Genomic DNA, 17,456 nt, shown 5'->3' on the forward strand with positions numbered 1-17,456 from the left:
GGATGGTCACTGGGTCTGGAAAACCTCTGTTAGCATGGAAGGCACATGGTTGGTATCTGCTTGTTCCCAGGTTGTTTCAAAGTGGCGTTCTCCAAAATTTTGCTCTTGGGGCATTTTGTCCTTTCTTAGCTGCAGCTCCTCTTCAAAATGCCATTCTCAGTTGCTCTCCAAAATGTAACTCACAGCTGCTCTGTGTCTGGGCTGGGGTGGCTCTTTTAAAGTACTCCAGTGATCCCATAAAGACTCACCCTGAATGGGGCAACACCTCCATAGAAATAATGCAATGAACGGTCCCACCCACAGTTGATTGAGTCACATCTCCATGGAAACACTCAAGAAATTCTAATCTAGTCAACACTAATACATCTGCCCCCACAAGATTGCATCAAAGAACATGGCATTTTCTGGGGGACATAATGTATACAAACTGGCGCACACACCCATCAGTTGTTCCAGACTATTTTCTAGTTGTTCCTGGCTATTTACTAGTTGCTCTAGGGGACTAACTAAATTCCACACCTCCCTATGCCACCATCTAGCCCTGCCTTCCTCTCCTCCATTCTTAAATCCCATCTATATCACATATGGTATTTCATTGTCATTATCTCTTTTTAAAAAAAATGTTGAAACATACATACAACATAAATCTTCCCATCTCAACTTCTCCCAAGTACACCATTCAGTGAAATGGATCACATTCACAGTGTTGCCCATCCATTATGAGAAATTTCCCTTTGCCCCAAACAGAAATCTTACACTCATTTTACATTAACTCTCCATTACACCTACCCACAACCTTGGAAATCAGTACTCTGCTTTTTGTCTTTTTGTCTCTGTGTGCTTGCATATTCTCTGATATGTTCTTTCTGGTTATCATGGGACTTAAATTTAAATCCATAACAATATAGTTTGCATAGATATCAACTTAACTTCAACAGCATACATAAACTATGTTCTTATACCCATCCATTCCCCCACCTTTATGTAATTCTTGTCACAAATAACATATCTATACATTATGAACCCCAAACCATTAACTTACCATTACATTTTATGCATATGCCTTTTTGATCTTGTAGGACATAAAAAGTGGAGTTATAGACCAAAAAAACAGTAGTGGGACTTATATCTACCCATGTAATTATCTTTACTGGAGATCTTTATTTATTCATGCGACTTCAGTCAATTGTCTAGTGTCCTTTCCTTTCAACCTGCAGAACTCCCTAATTTAGCATTTCTTGTAGGGTCTGTCTAGTGATGATGAACTCCCTCATCATTATCTGGGAATGTACTAATGTCTCCCTCATTTTTGAAATGCAGTTTTGCCAGATATAGAATTTTTGGTTGGCAACTTTTTGCTTTCTGCTTTCAATATGTCTTCCCACTACTTCTTTCTTCCATGGTTTCCAATGAGAAAATGGCACTTAATCTCATTGAGGCACTTTTGTATGTGACAGATTGCTTCTCTTTTGCAACTTTCAGAATTTCTTTTATCTTTGGCAGTTGTAGTGGTTTGTGTATATTATATCCCCCAGAAAAAGCCATGTTCTTTGATGCAGTCTTGTGGGGACAGATGTATTAGTGTTGATTAAGTTGGAACATTTGGATTAGGTTGTTTCCATGGAGGTGTGACCCACCCAACTGTGGGTGATAACTCTGATTAGATAATTTCCATGGAGGCACAGCCTTTCCCATTCAGCATGGGCCTTGATTAGTTTACTAGAGCCCTATATAAGAGTTCAGACAGAAGGATTTTGCTGCACCTGAGATACACATTTTGAAGATGGCCATTAGAAGCTGACACTGACATTTTGGAGAACGCCATTTTGAAATGCAACCTGGGAGCAAGCAGATCCAGCCACGTGCCTTCCAAGCTAACAGAGGTTATCAGACCCCTTTGGCCATCCTTCAGTGAAGATACCCTATTGTTGATGCCTTACCTTGGACACTTCATGGCCTTAAAACTGTAATTTTGTAACCAAATAAACCCCTCTATAAAAGTCAATCCTTTTCTGGTATTTTGCATAATGGCAGCATTAGCAATTTGATTATAACATGGTGCAGTATGGGTCTATATGGTTTTATCCTATTTGGAATTTGTTGAACATCTTGGATGTGTATATGCATGTCCTCCATTAAATTGAAAAAGTTTTCAGCAATTATTTCTTTGAATATTCTCTCTTCTCCTTTCTCTCTTTCTTCCCTTTCCCTATCACCTAACTATCTTCATAACTACCTGGCAAGTCTAGGTTTAGATGTCACCTCTTACAAAATGTTTTCCTTCTAAGAATGAAAAGAGTTTTCTTCTTCCAAAGGACATATAGTTAATCCAATCATGATGCTTAACACACACTTGTCTATATCCCTCCCCCTGATCAGACCTCTTCAAAGACAGTGGTGCTTTTGTTTGTTTGTTTGTTGTTTGTTTGTTTTTGCACCTGGCATATCACAGGCACCTCAAAAAATTATCTAATGTTTGAATGGATTGCAGTTGACCAAGATGGTGTAAGATGCTTCAGGGTGCCATTGTCCCATATAATCTGTGAGCAACTAACAAAAACTGCCAGGCCTATCTTACTCAAAACTGAGGAAAAGAGTTAAAGGGTTGCAGTAACTGAGTGATGGCTGAATCGAAAACGCAGTTTTTAACATAGCTAGGAGAAACTTGTAGCACACTTCTGGCCCCTCTCCCACCCTCTTCCTGGGACATTGTGGAGTCAGCCTGTGCTCCCATTATGTTTCCTAGTTCCAGAGACAGCACAGAAACCAGTATACACATAGTGGGGTGCCTTGGATGTCCAGGCCAGTCTATCTGGTGGCAGCATGAAAGACAGAACCAGGAAAATGCATCTCCAGCTTGCCCTTCCATAATTTGCCCTGCAGGCAGAATCAGCTTACAGAGAGTTAAAGAAGGGTAAGAAACAATTAAGTCAAAGTGGCCTGGGTCAAGGGATTACCTGCTTTAAGTCATACAATAGAGCAACCAGGTAGGGGAGAAAGTCTATTTCCTAGAGAGTAGAGAGGCATTAGAATTATCTAAATGGAGGAATTCCTAAGGCCAACAGCAAGTGCAAGTCCAGGAAAAGAAGCAGGCTCAAAAAGACTGAGAGGACCCTGTACTTCATATTTGCCTAGGGTTGATCTTGATAAGAGGCCTAAATACTGAGGTAGAACATCAGCCAATGCAGAGCCAATCTGCAGACTATGAAAGGTGTTTTTCACTTGGGTTTGTTTGTTTTTGTTAGCTCCTGGCACTTAAGAAAATCTCTGTCGTATCATTAGCTGGATATAAACTTAAGGAACAGAGGGCCCAGAGCCTAAATTCCAGGGTTAAAACTTTAAAAAGTTAAAATGTACATTGTACAACAAAGATTATCAGACAAAGAGACAGGAAGTGATGGTCCATTCAAAAGAACAAGAAAAAAATCAGGAACCATCAACAAAGAACATCAGACTGTGGATATACCAGACATGGCCTTTAAAAAAATGATCCTCAATATGCTCAAAGGGGCAAAGGAAAACATAGACAAAGAACTAAAGGATATCAGGAAAACAATAAATGAACATGAAAATTTCAATAAGGAAAAATTTTTTAAAGGAAGCAAACAGAAATACTGGAATTGAAGACCACAATAAGTGAAATGAAATATTCTCTAGATGGTTTCAACTGCAGATTGGAGATGGCAGAAGAAAGAATCAGTAAACTCAAAGAAAAACCACTGAAATGATTCAGATTTAGGAGCAGAAAAAAAAAAAGAATTTTAAAAAGTGGAAAAAACCTAAGAATTTCATGGGACCCCATCAAGTATGCCCATATACACATTATGGGGTTCCCAGAAGGAAGAGAAAGAGAGAAGGGCAGAAGGAAATAGTAAACTTCCCTACTTGGGGAATTAATGATATTCTCACAAGCTTTGGGGACTACCAATTTAGAAGGCTAAGCCCTCGATCTTGGGGCTTGCCCTTATGAAGTTTGTTACTGCAAAGGAGAGGTTAAGCCTACTTAAAATTGTCTCTAAGTGTCTCCCCTAGAGAACCTGTTTTGTTGCTCAGATGTGGCCTCTCTCTCTAAGCCAACTCTGCAAGTAAACTCACTGCCCTTCCCCCAACATGGGACACAACTCCCAGGAGTGTAAATCTCCCTGGCAATGTGGAACATGACTTGCAGGGATGAGCTTGGCCCTGGCATTGGCTTGAGAAAGCCTTCTTGGACCAAAAGGGGGAAGAGGAATGAAACAAAATAGTTTCAGTGGCTGACAGATTTCAAATGTAGTCTAGAGGTCATTCTGGAGGTTCTTTCTATGCATTATCTAGATATCCCCTTTTAGTTTTTAATGTATTGGAATAGCTAGAAGGAAACTTCAACCCAGTTCCCTTTATTCTTGAAGATGATTGTGTAACTACATAGCTGTGATGGTTAGGTTCATGTGTCAACTTGGCCAGGTGATGGTACCCAGCTGTCTGGTCAAGCAAGCACAGGCCTAACCATTGCTGAAATGATGTTTGTAACTGGTTAATAAACCAATAGGCTGGTTTATTAAATCATCAGTCAATTGGCTACAGCTGTCACTGATGACTCACCGAAGGGCATGTCTTCCACAATGAGAGAATGCAGTTGTCTGGATTTAATCCAATCAATCAGTTGAAGACTTTTAAGTGAGACAGATAGAGGACCTTCACTTCTTCTTCAGCTGACAGCGAAGCATTTTCTGAGGAGTTCATCAAAGTTGCCAGTTCGTTTTCTGAGTTCATTGAACACATTCGTCAAAGATCCCAGTTCACTTCCTGAGGAGTTCGTCGAAGTTGCCAGTTCGTTTCCTGAGGAGTTCATTGAACATCTTCATTGGAGTTGCCAGTTTGCTGCCTGCCCTATGGAATTTGGACTCGTGCATACCCACAGTTGCATGACTCACTTTTATAAGTCTTATATTCATAGATATCTCTCATTGATTCTGTTTCCCTAGAGAACCCTAACTAATACAATAGCTTATGCTGTGTGACCATGTGACTGTGAAAACCTTTTGGCTCTCACTCCCTTTATCCACTGTATGGAGAGATGAATAGAAAAAGGAGGACAAAAAGTAAATGACTAATAGGGAAGGATGAAGGTATGGGATATTTTGGGTATTCTTTTTAAATTTTTAGTCTTATTTTTGTATGTGTGTGGTAATAAAAATTTTCAAAAATTGTGGTGATGAATGCACAACTATATAATGTTACTGTGAACAACTGAGTGTACACTTTGGATGATTGTATGGTATGTGAATATATCTCAATAAAATTGAATTTAAAAAGAAGAAATGAAAGCAGGACATTACTACAGAGTCCACAGGAATAAAAGGGATTATAAGGTGATACTATGAACAATTTTATGCCAACACATCAGATAACCTAGATGAAATGGACAATAATTGTACACTGTGGATTACTGTATAGTTTGTGAATATATCTCAATAAAATTGAATTTAAAAATCATACCTAAAAAATTCCTATTTACAGTAATAATTCTCAACCTTGACATCATATTAAAATCACTTGGGGATTGTGAAAACTGTGTGGCTCACACTTCCTTTATCCAGTGTATGGTCAGATGAGTAGAAACATGGGGACAAAAGTTAAATGAATAATAGGGTGTGATTGGAGGGTGTGGGATATTTTGGGTGTTCTTTTTTACTTTTATTTTTATCCTTTTTTTTTTTGGTGTAATGAAAATGTTCAAAAATTGATTGTGAAGATGAATGCACAGCTATATGATGGTACTGTGAACAACTGATTGTACACTTTGGATAACTGCATGCTAAGTGATAACCTAGATGACATGGACAACTTCCTAGAAACATACAAACCATGTACTCTGACTCAAGAAGACACAGAAGATTTCAACAGGCCAATAACAAGTAAACCAAGTGATTAGCAATGAAGAAACCCCTAATAAAGAAAAGCCCAGAACCAGATGGCTTCACAGTGAATTTTACCAAACATTCCAAGAAGAATTTACACATATCCTGTTCAAAAACTTCCAAAGAATTGCTAAGAGGAGGGAACACTCCTAACTCATTTTATGAAGCCAACATCAGCCTAATGCCAAAGCCAGTTAATGATACCACAAGAAAAGAAATTTGTGTCAATATTCTTTATGAATATAGAAGCAAAAATCCCAACAGAATACTAGCAAACTGAATCCAACAACACAGTAAAAGAATTATACGAGAATTAAATCAAGTGGGATTTATCTCACATATGTAAGTATGGTTCAACATAATAAAAAATGTAATGCACAGCATTAATAGAATGAAGGAAAGAAAAACATACAGTCATCTCAATTGAGGCTGAAAAGCATTTGACTTAGTCCAGCACTCCATCTTGATAAAAAACACTTAGAAAAGTAGGAATATAAGGAAACCTCCTCAACATGATAAGGAGCATATATAAGACACCCGCTGCTAACATGCTAGCATCATTCTCAAAGGTGAAAGACTGAAAGCTTTTTCTCTAAGATCAGGAAAAAGATAGGGAACAAGACAATATTACTCAACATTGTAGTGGAATATCTAGCCAGAGCAATTAGGCAAGAAAAATAAAAGTCATCCATATTAGAAAGGAAAATGTAAAAATTGTCCTATTTTCAGATGACATGATCCTATTCTTTTAGTTGGGACATTCTCATGGCCTTAGAACTGTAAATTTGTGACCTAATAAACCCCCATTGTCAAAGCCAATCCATTTCTGGTATATTGCATTCCAGCAGCTTTAGCAAACTGAAACACCACCTGTTCTACTTTGCTCATGCTGCTGGAATGCAAAACACCAGAAACGGATTGGCTTCTATAAAAGGGGGTTCATTTGGTTACACAGTTACAGTCTTAAGGCCATAATGTGTCCAAGGTAAGTCATCAACATTTGGATACTTTCACTGGAGGATGGCCAATGGTGTCCGGAAAACCTCTGTTAGTTGGGAAGGCATGTGGCTGGCGTCTGCTCCAGAGTTCTGGTTTCAAAATGGCTTTCTCCCAGGACGTTCCTCTCTAGGTTTCAGCTTCTCTCCAAAATGTCCCTCTCAGTTGCTCTTGGGGCATTTGTCCTCTCTTAGCTTCTCCAGAGCAAAAGTCTGCTTTCAAAGGCCGTCTCCAAAATGTCTCTGTAAACTGCAGTTCCTCTCCCAGCTCCTGTGCATTCTTCATTCCTGTAGCAAGCTTGCTCCTTCTGTCTGAGCTTGTGTAGTAAACTAATCAAGGCCCATGCTGAATGGGCGGAGCCACACCTCCACAGAAACTATCCAGTCAGAGTCAGAGTCATCACCCACAGTTGGGTGGTTTGCATCTCCATGGAAACGCTTGAAGAATTAGAATCTAATCAACACTGCTACATCTGCCCACACAAGAATGCATCAAAGATAATGGCGTTTTGGGGGACATAATACATTCAAACTGGCACACCATCTATCTGATAGAGAGTTCAGTTCCTAAAATATATAAAGAAATCCTTCAAATCAACAATAAAAGAGAAACTCTTTAAAAATGGTAAATAATAAGTTTTTGGGAGGATGTGAGGAATAGGAACACTTGCTCATTGTTGGTGGGAATGTAAAATGGTGCAGCTGCTATGAAAAACAGTTTGTTGGTTCCTCAGAAAGTTAAGTATAGAACTACCATATGACCCAGCAATCCCACTGCTAGGTATATACCCAAAAGGATTGGAAGCAGGGCCTCAGATATGCACACTCATGTTCACAGCAGTATTATTCACAATTGCCAAAATATGAAAACAACCCAAGTGCCCATCAACAGATGAATGGATAAGCAAAATACGGTATATACATACAATGGAATATTATTCAGCCATTAGAAGGTATGAAGTTCTGATACAAGTGACAACATGGATGAATATTGAAGACATTTTGTTGGGTGAAGTAAAGCAGACAGAAGGACAAATATTGCTGATATCATTGATATGAAATAATTAGAAGAAAATTCTTAGAGTCAGAAACTAAAATACAGTTTTATCAGGTCTGGGGTGGTGGTAGGGAATGGGGAGTCAATGCTTAATTAGTACAGAGTTTCTGTTTGGGGTGATGGAAATGTTTTGGTAATGTATGTTGGTGATGGCAGCACAATATTGTGAATGAAATTAACACCACTGAATTATATATTATGTTTAAAAATAGAAATTTTAGGTTAAATATTACTAGAATAAACAACAACAACATATGAGTGTACAACACCGTGAACCCTGATGTAAATTATGGACTATAATTAATAGTTCAATTATAATAATATTTTCACCAATTGTAACAAAGGTACAGTAATGCAGAGTGTTAATAATAGGGTGGGTATATGGGAACTCTGTATTTTCTGTATGATTTCTCTGTAAACCTACAACTTCCAATAAAAAATTTATTTTAAAAAGTATCTAATGAATGAATGAATCCCTTAAGTCAAGGAAATATATATTCTCAAGATGAAGACATGTTAGTATTGGGTATTGGTGCAAAGTAAAGGAGAAAGAAATCTGGAAAATGTCATTGTATTTAAAAATATATAGATTACATTAGCTTTTGAGTATTTTTGTCATTACATCTAGGGAAAATAGTTTTAGTAGTATTTTGGATGTAGAAGCCCATGGGGGAATTAAGGAGTGAGTTGCTGATGAGAAAGTACAAGCTTTAGTTATAAACCTTAGGCCCACGTTTGTTGGTGAGGAAATGAGGGAGATAGATTGACACAATGAAAGAATGTAAAAGGATAGCAGAGTTAAGGGAATAGTTTTATTACCCTCAGTCCATCCGCTACTTCCCTGTACTTCAAGGAGTTCAACTTCTAAGGAGAGTCCCTTCCTTGGCCTCTTGTGATGCTGATTCTAGGGACTCCCATGATTTTCTTACACCTAGACATGCACTTGGGATATAGATAGAAGCAAAATGTCCTCACTTTCCTATTATCACATTACACCTCACCCCCACCCCTGATTATGGTGTGGACATATAAGTGTGCATGCACACACAAAACACATACAAATGCCCTGTATTTGTGCAGATTCCAGAATCCCAGGAATCTGAAGATTCTGGGAGTGGCCAAAGTCTTTCTCCAAATTGGGCTAAGCTATGTTTGCCCCAGCAAAATATATCCTAGGAGAGGTGCTTGTTTGGTAGAAAAAAGAAGGAATAGTCTCCTAACATCTTGTTGGGCACCAAAAGAATGCTGAAAAGTCTTTTCTCTCTGCCCTTCATTCTATTGCATCCCCATTATCAGGTATCCATATAGGCTGTAATGAAATAGCTTCAAGATTTTAATTTTTTCACATCCTTATTGATTTATCTTCAACTCTGGGCTTATTTTTGGCTTTTCCTCCCAGAGGTAGATATGCCTGATCATGAGACCACCAATTTGACTGGCTTTCACCACCAGCCTCACACAGCTCACGCTGGACCCCATATGTTTCAGTGCTATCTCTCGATCCATCTGTCCTTCTAAGAGATGGTCCAGAATGGTGAAGCTGGTACAGTGTTGGGGCATCCCCTCAGGGTCATAGCCCAACTCCACTTGCCCCTTCTCAAGGGCATATTCCCCACCTATGATAGAGCCTGTCATCACTTGCACTCTTCTCAAGTTCACTGGATAGTTCAAAATCACTGTCAGGTGGTTCCCAACACTAACATTGTATGTCCAAAAGAATGTCTCATCCAGAGTGTAGGCCTCCCAAGGGAAGTGGATATCAAAAACCTTCATATCAGTGAAAATGGTTCCAGGTGGGTTGTGAGGACTGTCAGGGTCCTTTTTCTTCACTGCTTTGGCCTTCTGTTTATCACCAAAGGTGGAGGAGAAGACCCTGTGGTAGAAGAGAAAAGGTCTGCAAAGGATTGTTTTTTCCTGGACCAGGAGGGTACGAAAATGAGGGATCAGCCTGTCAAGGGGTTTCTCCTCATAAAAGAGGAGGATGAAATGGGCCAGGAGTGGGAGGTCCCTGCTGTGGAAGAGTTTGCCAAGGAAGCCCATATTAGAGAATTCTAGTAGTGCCCATGAGTTGGACTTCATGGTGGTCACCTTCCAATGAATGTGGGTGACAAAGTTGGGGGCACAAAAGACATTGTCCTCTATTAACAGGAAGTAATCAGAGAGGTTTGTGGCAAAGCTCATGAGAAAGGCATGATCCACATTCTGCTTGGGATAGAATACCCCATGATAGGCATCGTCCCTGATACCATCCACAGTGGGGTAAGCATCAGACGGAGCATGGATCAGTAACAACTGCCCTGCCAAGATCTGTGAACTGAAGAGGCTTGAAATATGTTCAATGGTTTCTCTGAGCCAGGTGAGGTCAGAATCTGCCAGATGGACCAGAACTGTGAAATGTTTCTTCTCAGCTCTAGAGGAAGCACGGAACAGGGAGATCAGTGTGTTTGAGAGGCTGCTTCTGTCTGGTCGTTGTATGGAAGAGATCCCCACTGTCAGCCATGCTGTGGAGAGGTAAAATAGGGAACAATTGTCAGTGTGTAGTAGTGATGACAATTGTCACCAAGGTTAGGGATTGGGACACTACTTGAGAGCTTCTCTCTTCCTTTCTTTCCTCTCCTATTTCTCATCTATTCCTCCTTAAGCAGAGGGGATATTTAGGACCTGGACACTAAAAGTGAGGTTCCTAGACCAGGGCATGGGCCTCATCTAGAAGCTTATTAGAAATGCAGAATCTCAGGCCCCACCTCAGACCAAGTGAATCAGAATCTGCATTTTAACAATATCACCAGGTGATTTGTGTGCATGTTAAAGTTTGCAAAGTACTAACTTAGGTGATCCTGAGTCCCTGTGGGTCCCTCCAAGTTTTCTTTGAACCTAGAACTGCATTTAAGTGTTCAATAAATAATTAGTTATTATTATTATTATAATTCTTTTTGGTTTTATATAGCTCATCTTCCCAAAGCTCTCCTTTAAAGAAGGTAGATTAGCAAAAGCACTTCTCATGGAAGTCAGTAGCCCAAGGTTCTTGTTCCTAGTTCTGCCACTGATTGTCTGACCTTGAGCAAGTCCCCTCACCCCTGAGCTTAGTTCCTGATCCATAAAAACAAGGGAGTTGCACTTTGAGACTCCAAGACCCTTTCTAATCCAAATTCAGTGATTCCCCCTTTCTATCATAACCAACTTTATCTTTTCCCTCCTTCTTCTTCATACCCCTGTCCTGGTGGAGAGTATTCAGATATTCCTGGGCACAGTCTGCCTTTTCTCCTTCCCCTTTCTTCTTTCCCTCCTACCTTCCTTACCTCTCTGGATGTCCTTCCTTCCCCTGGGATACCCCATTCCCTTCCTTGGCACTCACTTTTTCTCCTCTGCTGGATTTTTTTAATATATTTGAAGCTAAGATTCTGCCAGTCTTCTAGTGATCTCAGGACCTCTCTGCTTCTGTATCTGGTTTCCTGGAGCATTGGCAAAGGCAAAACATGTTCCTTCTTTTATAAAAAGAACAGAATTTGGCCTACTGGCTTCCCATAAGTTTTTACAGGAAAAGAAGTGTAATGGATCATTCTCCTTAAGCCCAGGACATTCTCAGGATGTCTGGCCATTGGCCACAGAATCCAGGGCTCAAGCAGTATTTGCTCTCTTCTCTACTTTAACAAATAAGGAAGGAAAACAAAACAAAACAAAACAAAACAGCTTTTTTATGAACCAATGGGCCTAGGGACATGCCCCAACTCCCTTTGGTACTTCCGGCTCTCAGGAGGAAAGGTACTGGAGGAAGGAAAGCCTAAGTGTTTTTGAGAATCAGCCTGTCTACACCACTTCCACCCTACAGTCCTAATTCCCAAACTGACAGCAAGAGTTGCTACTTGGTGTTTGATAGCCATCACTTTTTTGTTATCTTCCATCTTGCTGGGGACTCTCAAAGTGATGAAAAACCACAGGAATATGATGCCCAGTGAGGTTATGAAGTAGCGCCTGATGGAACACCGCATGGTCTCTGCATTGGGATATGGTTCCTATGGGAAAAAGTCAACATGTACAGCTGGCCGACCTTCTCCATCCCATGCATATCTAGAACTTCCTTTTTGTCCTCTGGAACGCTACCCTTGGGCCCCATATTCTATCCTTCCTCATTATCATTGTTAACTTATTTCTCAAGCCTGCCTTTTTTTTTTTCCATGAATGGTGAACCTGATGGAATATAGACCTATTCCCTGCCTAAGGAAGTAAGATGTCCTTTGGCAACCTTTGCTGTCTTCATTTTATAGATTTATTTTTGAAGATTCTGCTTTCCCAAAGTTTCTTCTACTCAGAAGGATGAGGGTCAGTTGGGGCTTTAGTGATGAGGCCAATTTATCTGAGAACAGGTGGTCACACCCTCCTCTCCCCACTTTTTAAAACAAAAATCAAACTATTCATTAAAATAGCTGAACTTGAAATGTTAAGTGCTATGCAATTTGGTTTCTTTCTTACTTTTATAAAATAATGGATACCAATAATTTATTCCAACCTTTAATCTTTTATACAGATATTAATTAGAGCATGATTCTGTTAACTTAAAGTAAAAAATCCTTTCATGAATGTTGGGTTATTGGAATTCAGGCCAGTTCAGCATCAAAAGTGCTTGAATGCTACTCAATTCCTCTGATAGTGTCTTCTCTGGTGAGAATTGGTTTCTCTGATTGTTTCTAGATTATCAGAGGAAAGGCTTTAATATGCTTTGTTACCTGCTCTTGTTTCTTTCCCTGCATTTTTAGTACACAAAAGGAAAGAAATTTTAGAAATTTCAGTCATTTCTATGCCCCTGAGACCATAATATTCTCCAATCTCTCCCATTTTCATGGATCCCTGCCAGTTTAGTGTTTTGGTAGAGGTTAACAGGCCTCCCTCCCTTTCCCACTTAGTTTTTTGAAAAGAGTTATGAAAATCAAATTTGTATATTGTAATAAGGTTTTACAGATTAAACTTTCTTACCTGGTTTCCTTAAGCAAAATCTTTTAGTCACATAGGTGGTTCAGACAACGAAAAATGAAATAGTCTTCTTTTCTCTAGAACATAAAAACACAGATACATACACTTATAAAAAGGCTTCCACAATCACAGTTTAAAGGATGTCAACACCACAGGCATAGCTCCGATCCCCTCCTATACCTCCTGTGTAGTTTACCAGTTACCTTTGGGGGGACTGCCCTCATTTAGCTATCTGAATTCAACAGCCTTCTGAAGGAGGCAGGAGAGAGAAAAAGATTAAGAGGAGTTGGGGTGATGAGGAGCAGTCATTCTTGGAGAAATGAACAAAGAGGGTGAGGCCAGGGCAAATAAACTGAGGTCTTCCCAGTTGTCTACCCTTGAGCTAAACTCCCTCTGTGATGCTGGTCTGGTGTCCTAACCACCTACTCACTTATCATCAGAGGTACACAAGTATGGGGCTTATGTGTGATATGTAAGTGCTTAATCATTTGGTAGCTATTTATTATTATTCATCCTAAAGACCAGCATCAGTATCTTTTAACAGAGAACACAGATACTCAGAACTACCCAAGCTCCTCACCACCATGTCCGCCACTTCCATGCATCTTTCCCAAGTTCTCTCCTTCTCTCTGGCCCTCTGACATTCATGCTCTGACTCCCATGTCCTCTCGTCTTCTCAAGTTTCTTTATTCCCGCAATTATCCTCGTTTTCTTCGGCATTATCCATTTCTCCATCTCTACAGAACTATTCCCACCACTATGAACAGGAGCTGAATTATCTCCCAGTAGAAAAAAAAAAAAAAAAAACCCACAACAAAAAACGAAATCCTTCCCTGAATTCATGTTCTCCCCAATTTCTGCCTCATTATTCTGCAATCCTGCATAGCAAAACTCCCTTATTATCACTTCTTCATTTCACATTCTCGTTATCATCTTACTCAACCTTTCTGCAGCTTTTGATGGTTGACCACTGCCTCCTCCTTGAAACACTTTCTTCCCTGATATCACTCTTGCCTCACTGACCATACCTTCTCTGTTTTCTATCCTGGTTCATACTCCTCCCAACCTATAAATGAGGAGTGTCCTAGGGCTCTGCTCTTGGCTCTCTTCTCTTCCTACACACTTTCCCTAGGAGATCTGATCCAGTCCCAGGCCTTAATTACACACACACACACACACACACACACACACACACACACACACACACAAACTGGTAACTTCCACATCTTATCTCCAACCCTGACCCCTATCCTGAGCTCTGAATTCCCTTGCTATTCAACATCTCCATTTGGGTGATGAATAAGAGGTATCTCAACTTTAATACAGCAGAAATAGAACTATAGACTCCCCCTACCTCCCACATCTTTTCCTCCCCAGGTTTTCTCCATCACAATAAATAGCACCATCCTTTGCCCAGTTACTCAGGGGAAAAATCTAGGAGTCATCCTTGATTCCTCTTTCTCAACACTCCACATTCAATTCATTTAGTTGTTACCTTTTCCTCCAAAATTTATTCAGAATATGATCCCTTTTTACCATCTCTTCTTTTACGTTAGTCCAAGTCACCATCTTCTGCCAGGACTATGTAATTACCTTCTATCCGGTCTCTTGCCCCCACCTTGTCCTCCTGCAGTGTATTCTCTGCATGGAAGTCAGAGAAATTTTTTAAATTGTAAATCAAATGGTATCCCTTCCCTGACTACAATTCTCAGTGGCTCCCCACTGCAAATAAGATGAAATCCAAACTTCTTACCATGGCCTGTAAGGTCCTGCCTTATCTGGTCCTTTGCCTGCCTCTTTGACTTCTTCTCACTTCCCACTCTCCCTCGTTCTTTAGGTTCCAGCTTCAGGGGCTTTTCTTGGGGTACCTTGAACCTACCAAGTTGCTTCTTGACTCAGGGTCTTTGCATATGATATTCCTCGCCTTAGAGCTCTCCCCTATAGATTTTTGCATAGCCATCTCCTTCCTATCATTCAAATCTGAGCGCAAATGTTCTCTTTCCCGCCTCAGATCACCGTGGCTAAAGTAGCCTTTCACTACCGCTCCCATCACGTCCCCCCATTACTGCTGTATTTCCCTCAGCATTTTATTACTACCAGAAACTGTCTTACTCATTTATATCTTTATTGTCTGTCTGTTACCACTAGGCTAGACTATAAGCTCTTAGAGATCAGGGACTTTTATTCAATGCTATATCTAAAGTACTTTGCATAGTACCTGATGCAAGAATGTGCTCAACAAGTATTTATTAATTCACTGACTAATTATCATGCACTGTGGGGACACAGTGCCAGGAGGACTGAGCAGAGAAGGGCAACATAAGAGTGACGGTTAAGAGCTCAGATCCTGGACTCAACAGCCTGGGCTAGAATCTGGTTCTGTTAAACTTATTGGCCATGTGACCTTGAGTAAATGACTTAACCTCTCTGAAACTCAGCACTTCCTCTATAAAAAGAAAGAAATGATGGCACCTATCAAGAGTTCTGATGAGTATTAAAAGATTTCATTCATACAAAAATGCCTGGCATGGAGCACCCACTCAATAAATGTTAGTTCTTTTATCAGAAGGAACAACTACCATGTTCAACCATGGAAAGCAGTACTGCTTTCTTTCACCTCAGACTTAAGAGGACCCTTTCCCCTTATTCTTATACCCCCACCTGAATTTTTATCTTTTGTATTCTTAAACAGATGCACAGCACTCTGAGAACCTTTCTGCATCTTGGCCTCTCTGAGGGCTGTAGAAGAGGCAAAATATAGAGGGAGAGGGGGAAATAAATAATAAAAAGCCCTGACACCCCCCAGGTCCCTCACCAACGTTGCAATTAGGGGCAGGCCATGTACAACACTATGCTTGTGGCCTCTGTATGTTCTGGGTGTGGGCTCCAGACTTAACTGGAAGGCAGAGTTCTCCTTTAAACCTAGGAGCTGGAACCAGAAACTCAGGCTGGCGATGGGACAGAAGCTCACCTCCTTTCCAGCATTTCTCTCAGGGCACCTCCCAGCTGGGGCTCCCTTGGCAACCATTGTTCCTTTTGAAAGGCCGAAAGTGCATCATCTCATTAGCCTCTCTGGGTGGCTCCATGCAGAACACATCTCTGACCACAAGCACGTTGGGTTGGCCCATACAGCGTTTCTTAAAAATTCGATTGAATATTGAATATTTAAAAAGTGGGAAAGCTCGCATTAAAAAAACAACAAAAATTAGATTTTTTTGGCTTTTCGTGAAAAATTGAAACTTCCTGCAACCCTGATCTGGGTAGTGAATAATCACCCCCAGTAGCTGGATAAGCCTTCCCACTTCTCCACAGACACCGGCTTACTTCATTCATTTACCTGTCTGTGTAGGCATTTGAGTTTTTGACCTCTGCTCTAAGTCAGGTCTTGGGAGACTTGAAAACTCCATTCAAGATCCAGGTCTTACAATGGGCAACTCTATGGAATAAGGTGCTAAAAAGATGGGGTACAAAGTAATCCCTGGGGTTGAAGGGCTGCGGGCAATGAAGTAGATGTCAGAAGTAAATAATAAATAGCGAAAACCAAACTGAAGAGATAAGAGATTTTTTTTTACTGATTTTGTAGTGATGTAGACAGTTTTCTGGGGGAACTTAGAGGATGCCTTGGGGGAGAAAAGGGCAGTGGCTGAAATTCAAGAGTATATGGGTATGAGTAGGGAAAACTCACTACTGTATTTTCTTGATCTGTATCTTGAAATCCACCCAAACAGCCGGAAAAGCTAACCTCTAAGCAGTATTTTTCAAACTGAGGGTCACAGTCCATTACTGGGTAACAAAACCAACTTAATGAGTCTCATCTCAACTAGCATTTAAAGGCGTCATTGTATAAAGGTAGGTATTTTGTGAAACTTTTGTTGGCATGCAAACAAAAGTACTGTAGATCAGTCAAAAAAGTTTGATGCCACTCTGGCTTACAGGGGAGAGAAGAGGTGATTTTGGCAGGTTAAGGGGCAGCTGGTGGTAAGATCTGAGATGGGGCTTCTATGTCCCTTTCCTCAGCTTTAGGGAAGTCAGCTATGGTTTGGGGAAGAAAAAGGCACTAGGATCAAGAGTCTAGTCCTAGCTCTGCTATTATCTGTGTGGCTTTGGCTAATTAAAGTTTCTGAATCTCAACTTCTCCATGTGGAAAATGGTGACAATTATGTCTACCTACTTCACAGGGCTGATCTGTCCAAGAGAGTGAATTCCTTCCAGCCTGTGACCCCATCTTATTCATGTTACTGTAGTGTTTCTAGTCGTTCACATACTGCTGCCTCTCTTCCACACACATGGCCAGGGGAAAGAAGAAAGAGAATTAGCATTTAGCATTTGGTGTGTCAGACCCTGTGCTGGACATTCAACATGATTTTGTTAAATACTGAATTTCAGTTGGGTTTGGTGGGTGCACCTGTAGTAATCTGTTAAGTTCTAACATAGTGTTGCAGCTGTTTTCATCCTATTAGAAGACTTTATCATCCCAGATACAGAAAATTCCAAACATTCCAGATATCCAAAGCCTGAGTACATGCTGGGAGGGGC

General features: G+C 40.4%; 1 protein-coding gene across 1 annotated transcript; it reads right to left on the reverse strand.

The window, feature by feature from the left end:
- Positions 1–9,302: 9,302 nt before the first annotated feature.
- On the reverse strand, positions 9,303–14,970 carry LOC119511702 (alpha-1,3-mannosyl-glycoprotein 4-beta-N-acetylglucosaminyltransferase-like protein MGAT4E). Its single transcript, XM_037806210.1, has 3 exons — positions 14,800–14,970; positions 11,797–11,965; positions 9,303–10,453 (listed from the first exon to the last, which is right to left on the reverse strand). Exons 1-3 carry the CDS (start codon positions 14,968–14,970, stop codon positions 9,303–9,305), a joined length of 1,491 nt encoding a protein of 496 aa, XP_037662138.1.
- Between the last annotated feature and the right edge of the window lie 2,486 nt (positions 14,971–17,456).

Source organism: Choloepus didactylus, chromosome 2 (genome assembly GCF_015220235.1).
Source record: "Choloepus didactylus isolate mChoDid1 chromosome 2, mChoDid1.pri, whole genome shotgun sequence".
NCBI classification, from domain to species: domain Eukaryota; kingdom Metazoa; phylum Chordata; class Mammalia; order Pilosa; family Megalonychidae; genus Choloepus; species Choloepus didactylus.

Excerpts from the sequence above, each read along its gene's own strand:
- LOC119511702 (XM_037806210.1), bottom strand. The coding sequence starts at position 14,970 with ATGGGAGCGGTAGTGAAAGGCTACTTTAGCCACGGTGATCTGAGGCGG. Across the intron at positions 11,966-14,799 it reads CTGAGTCAAGAAGCAACTTG|GAACCATATCCCAATGCAGA; the intron begins GTAGGTTCAAGG and ends TTTTTCCCATAG. Across the intron at positions 10,454-11,796 it reads AGTAGCAACTCTTGCTGTCA|CATGGCTGACAGTGGGGATC; the intron begins GTTTGGGAATTA and ends ACCTCTCCACAG.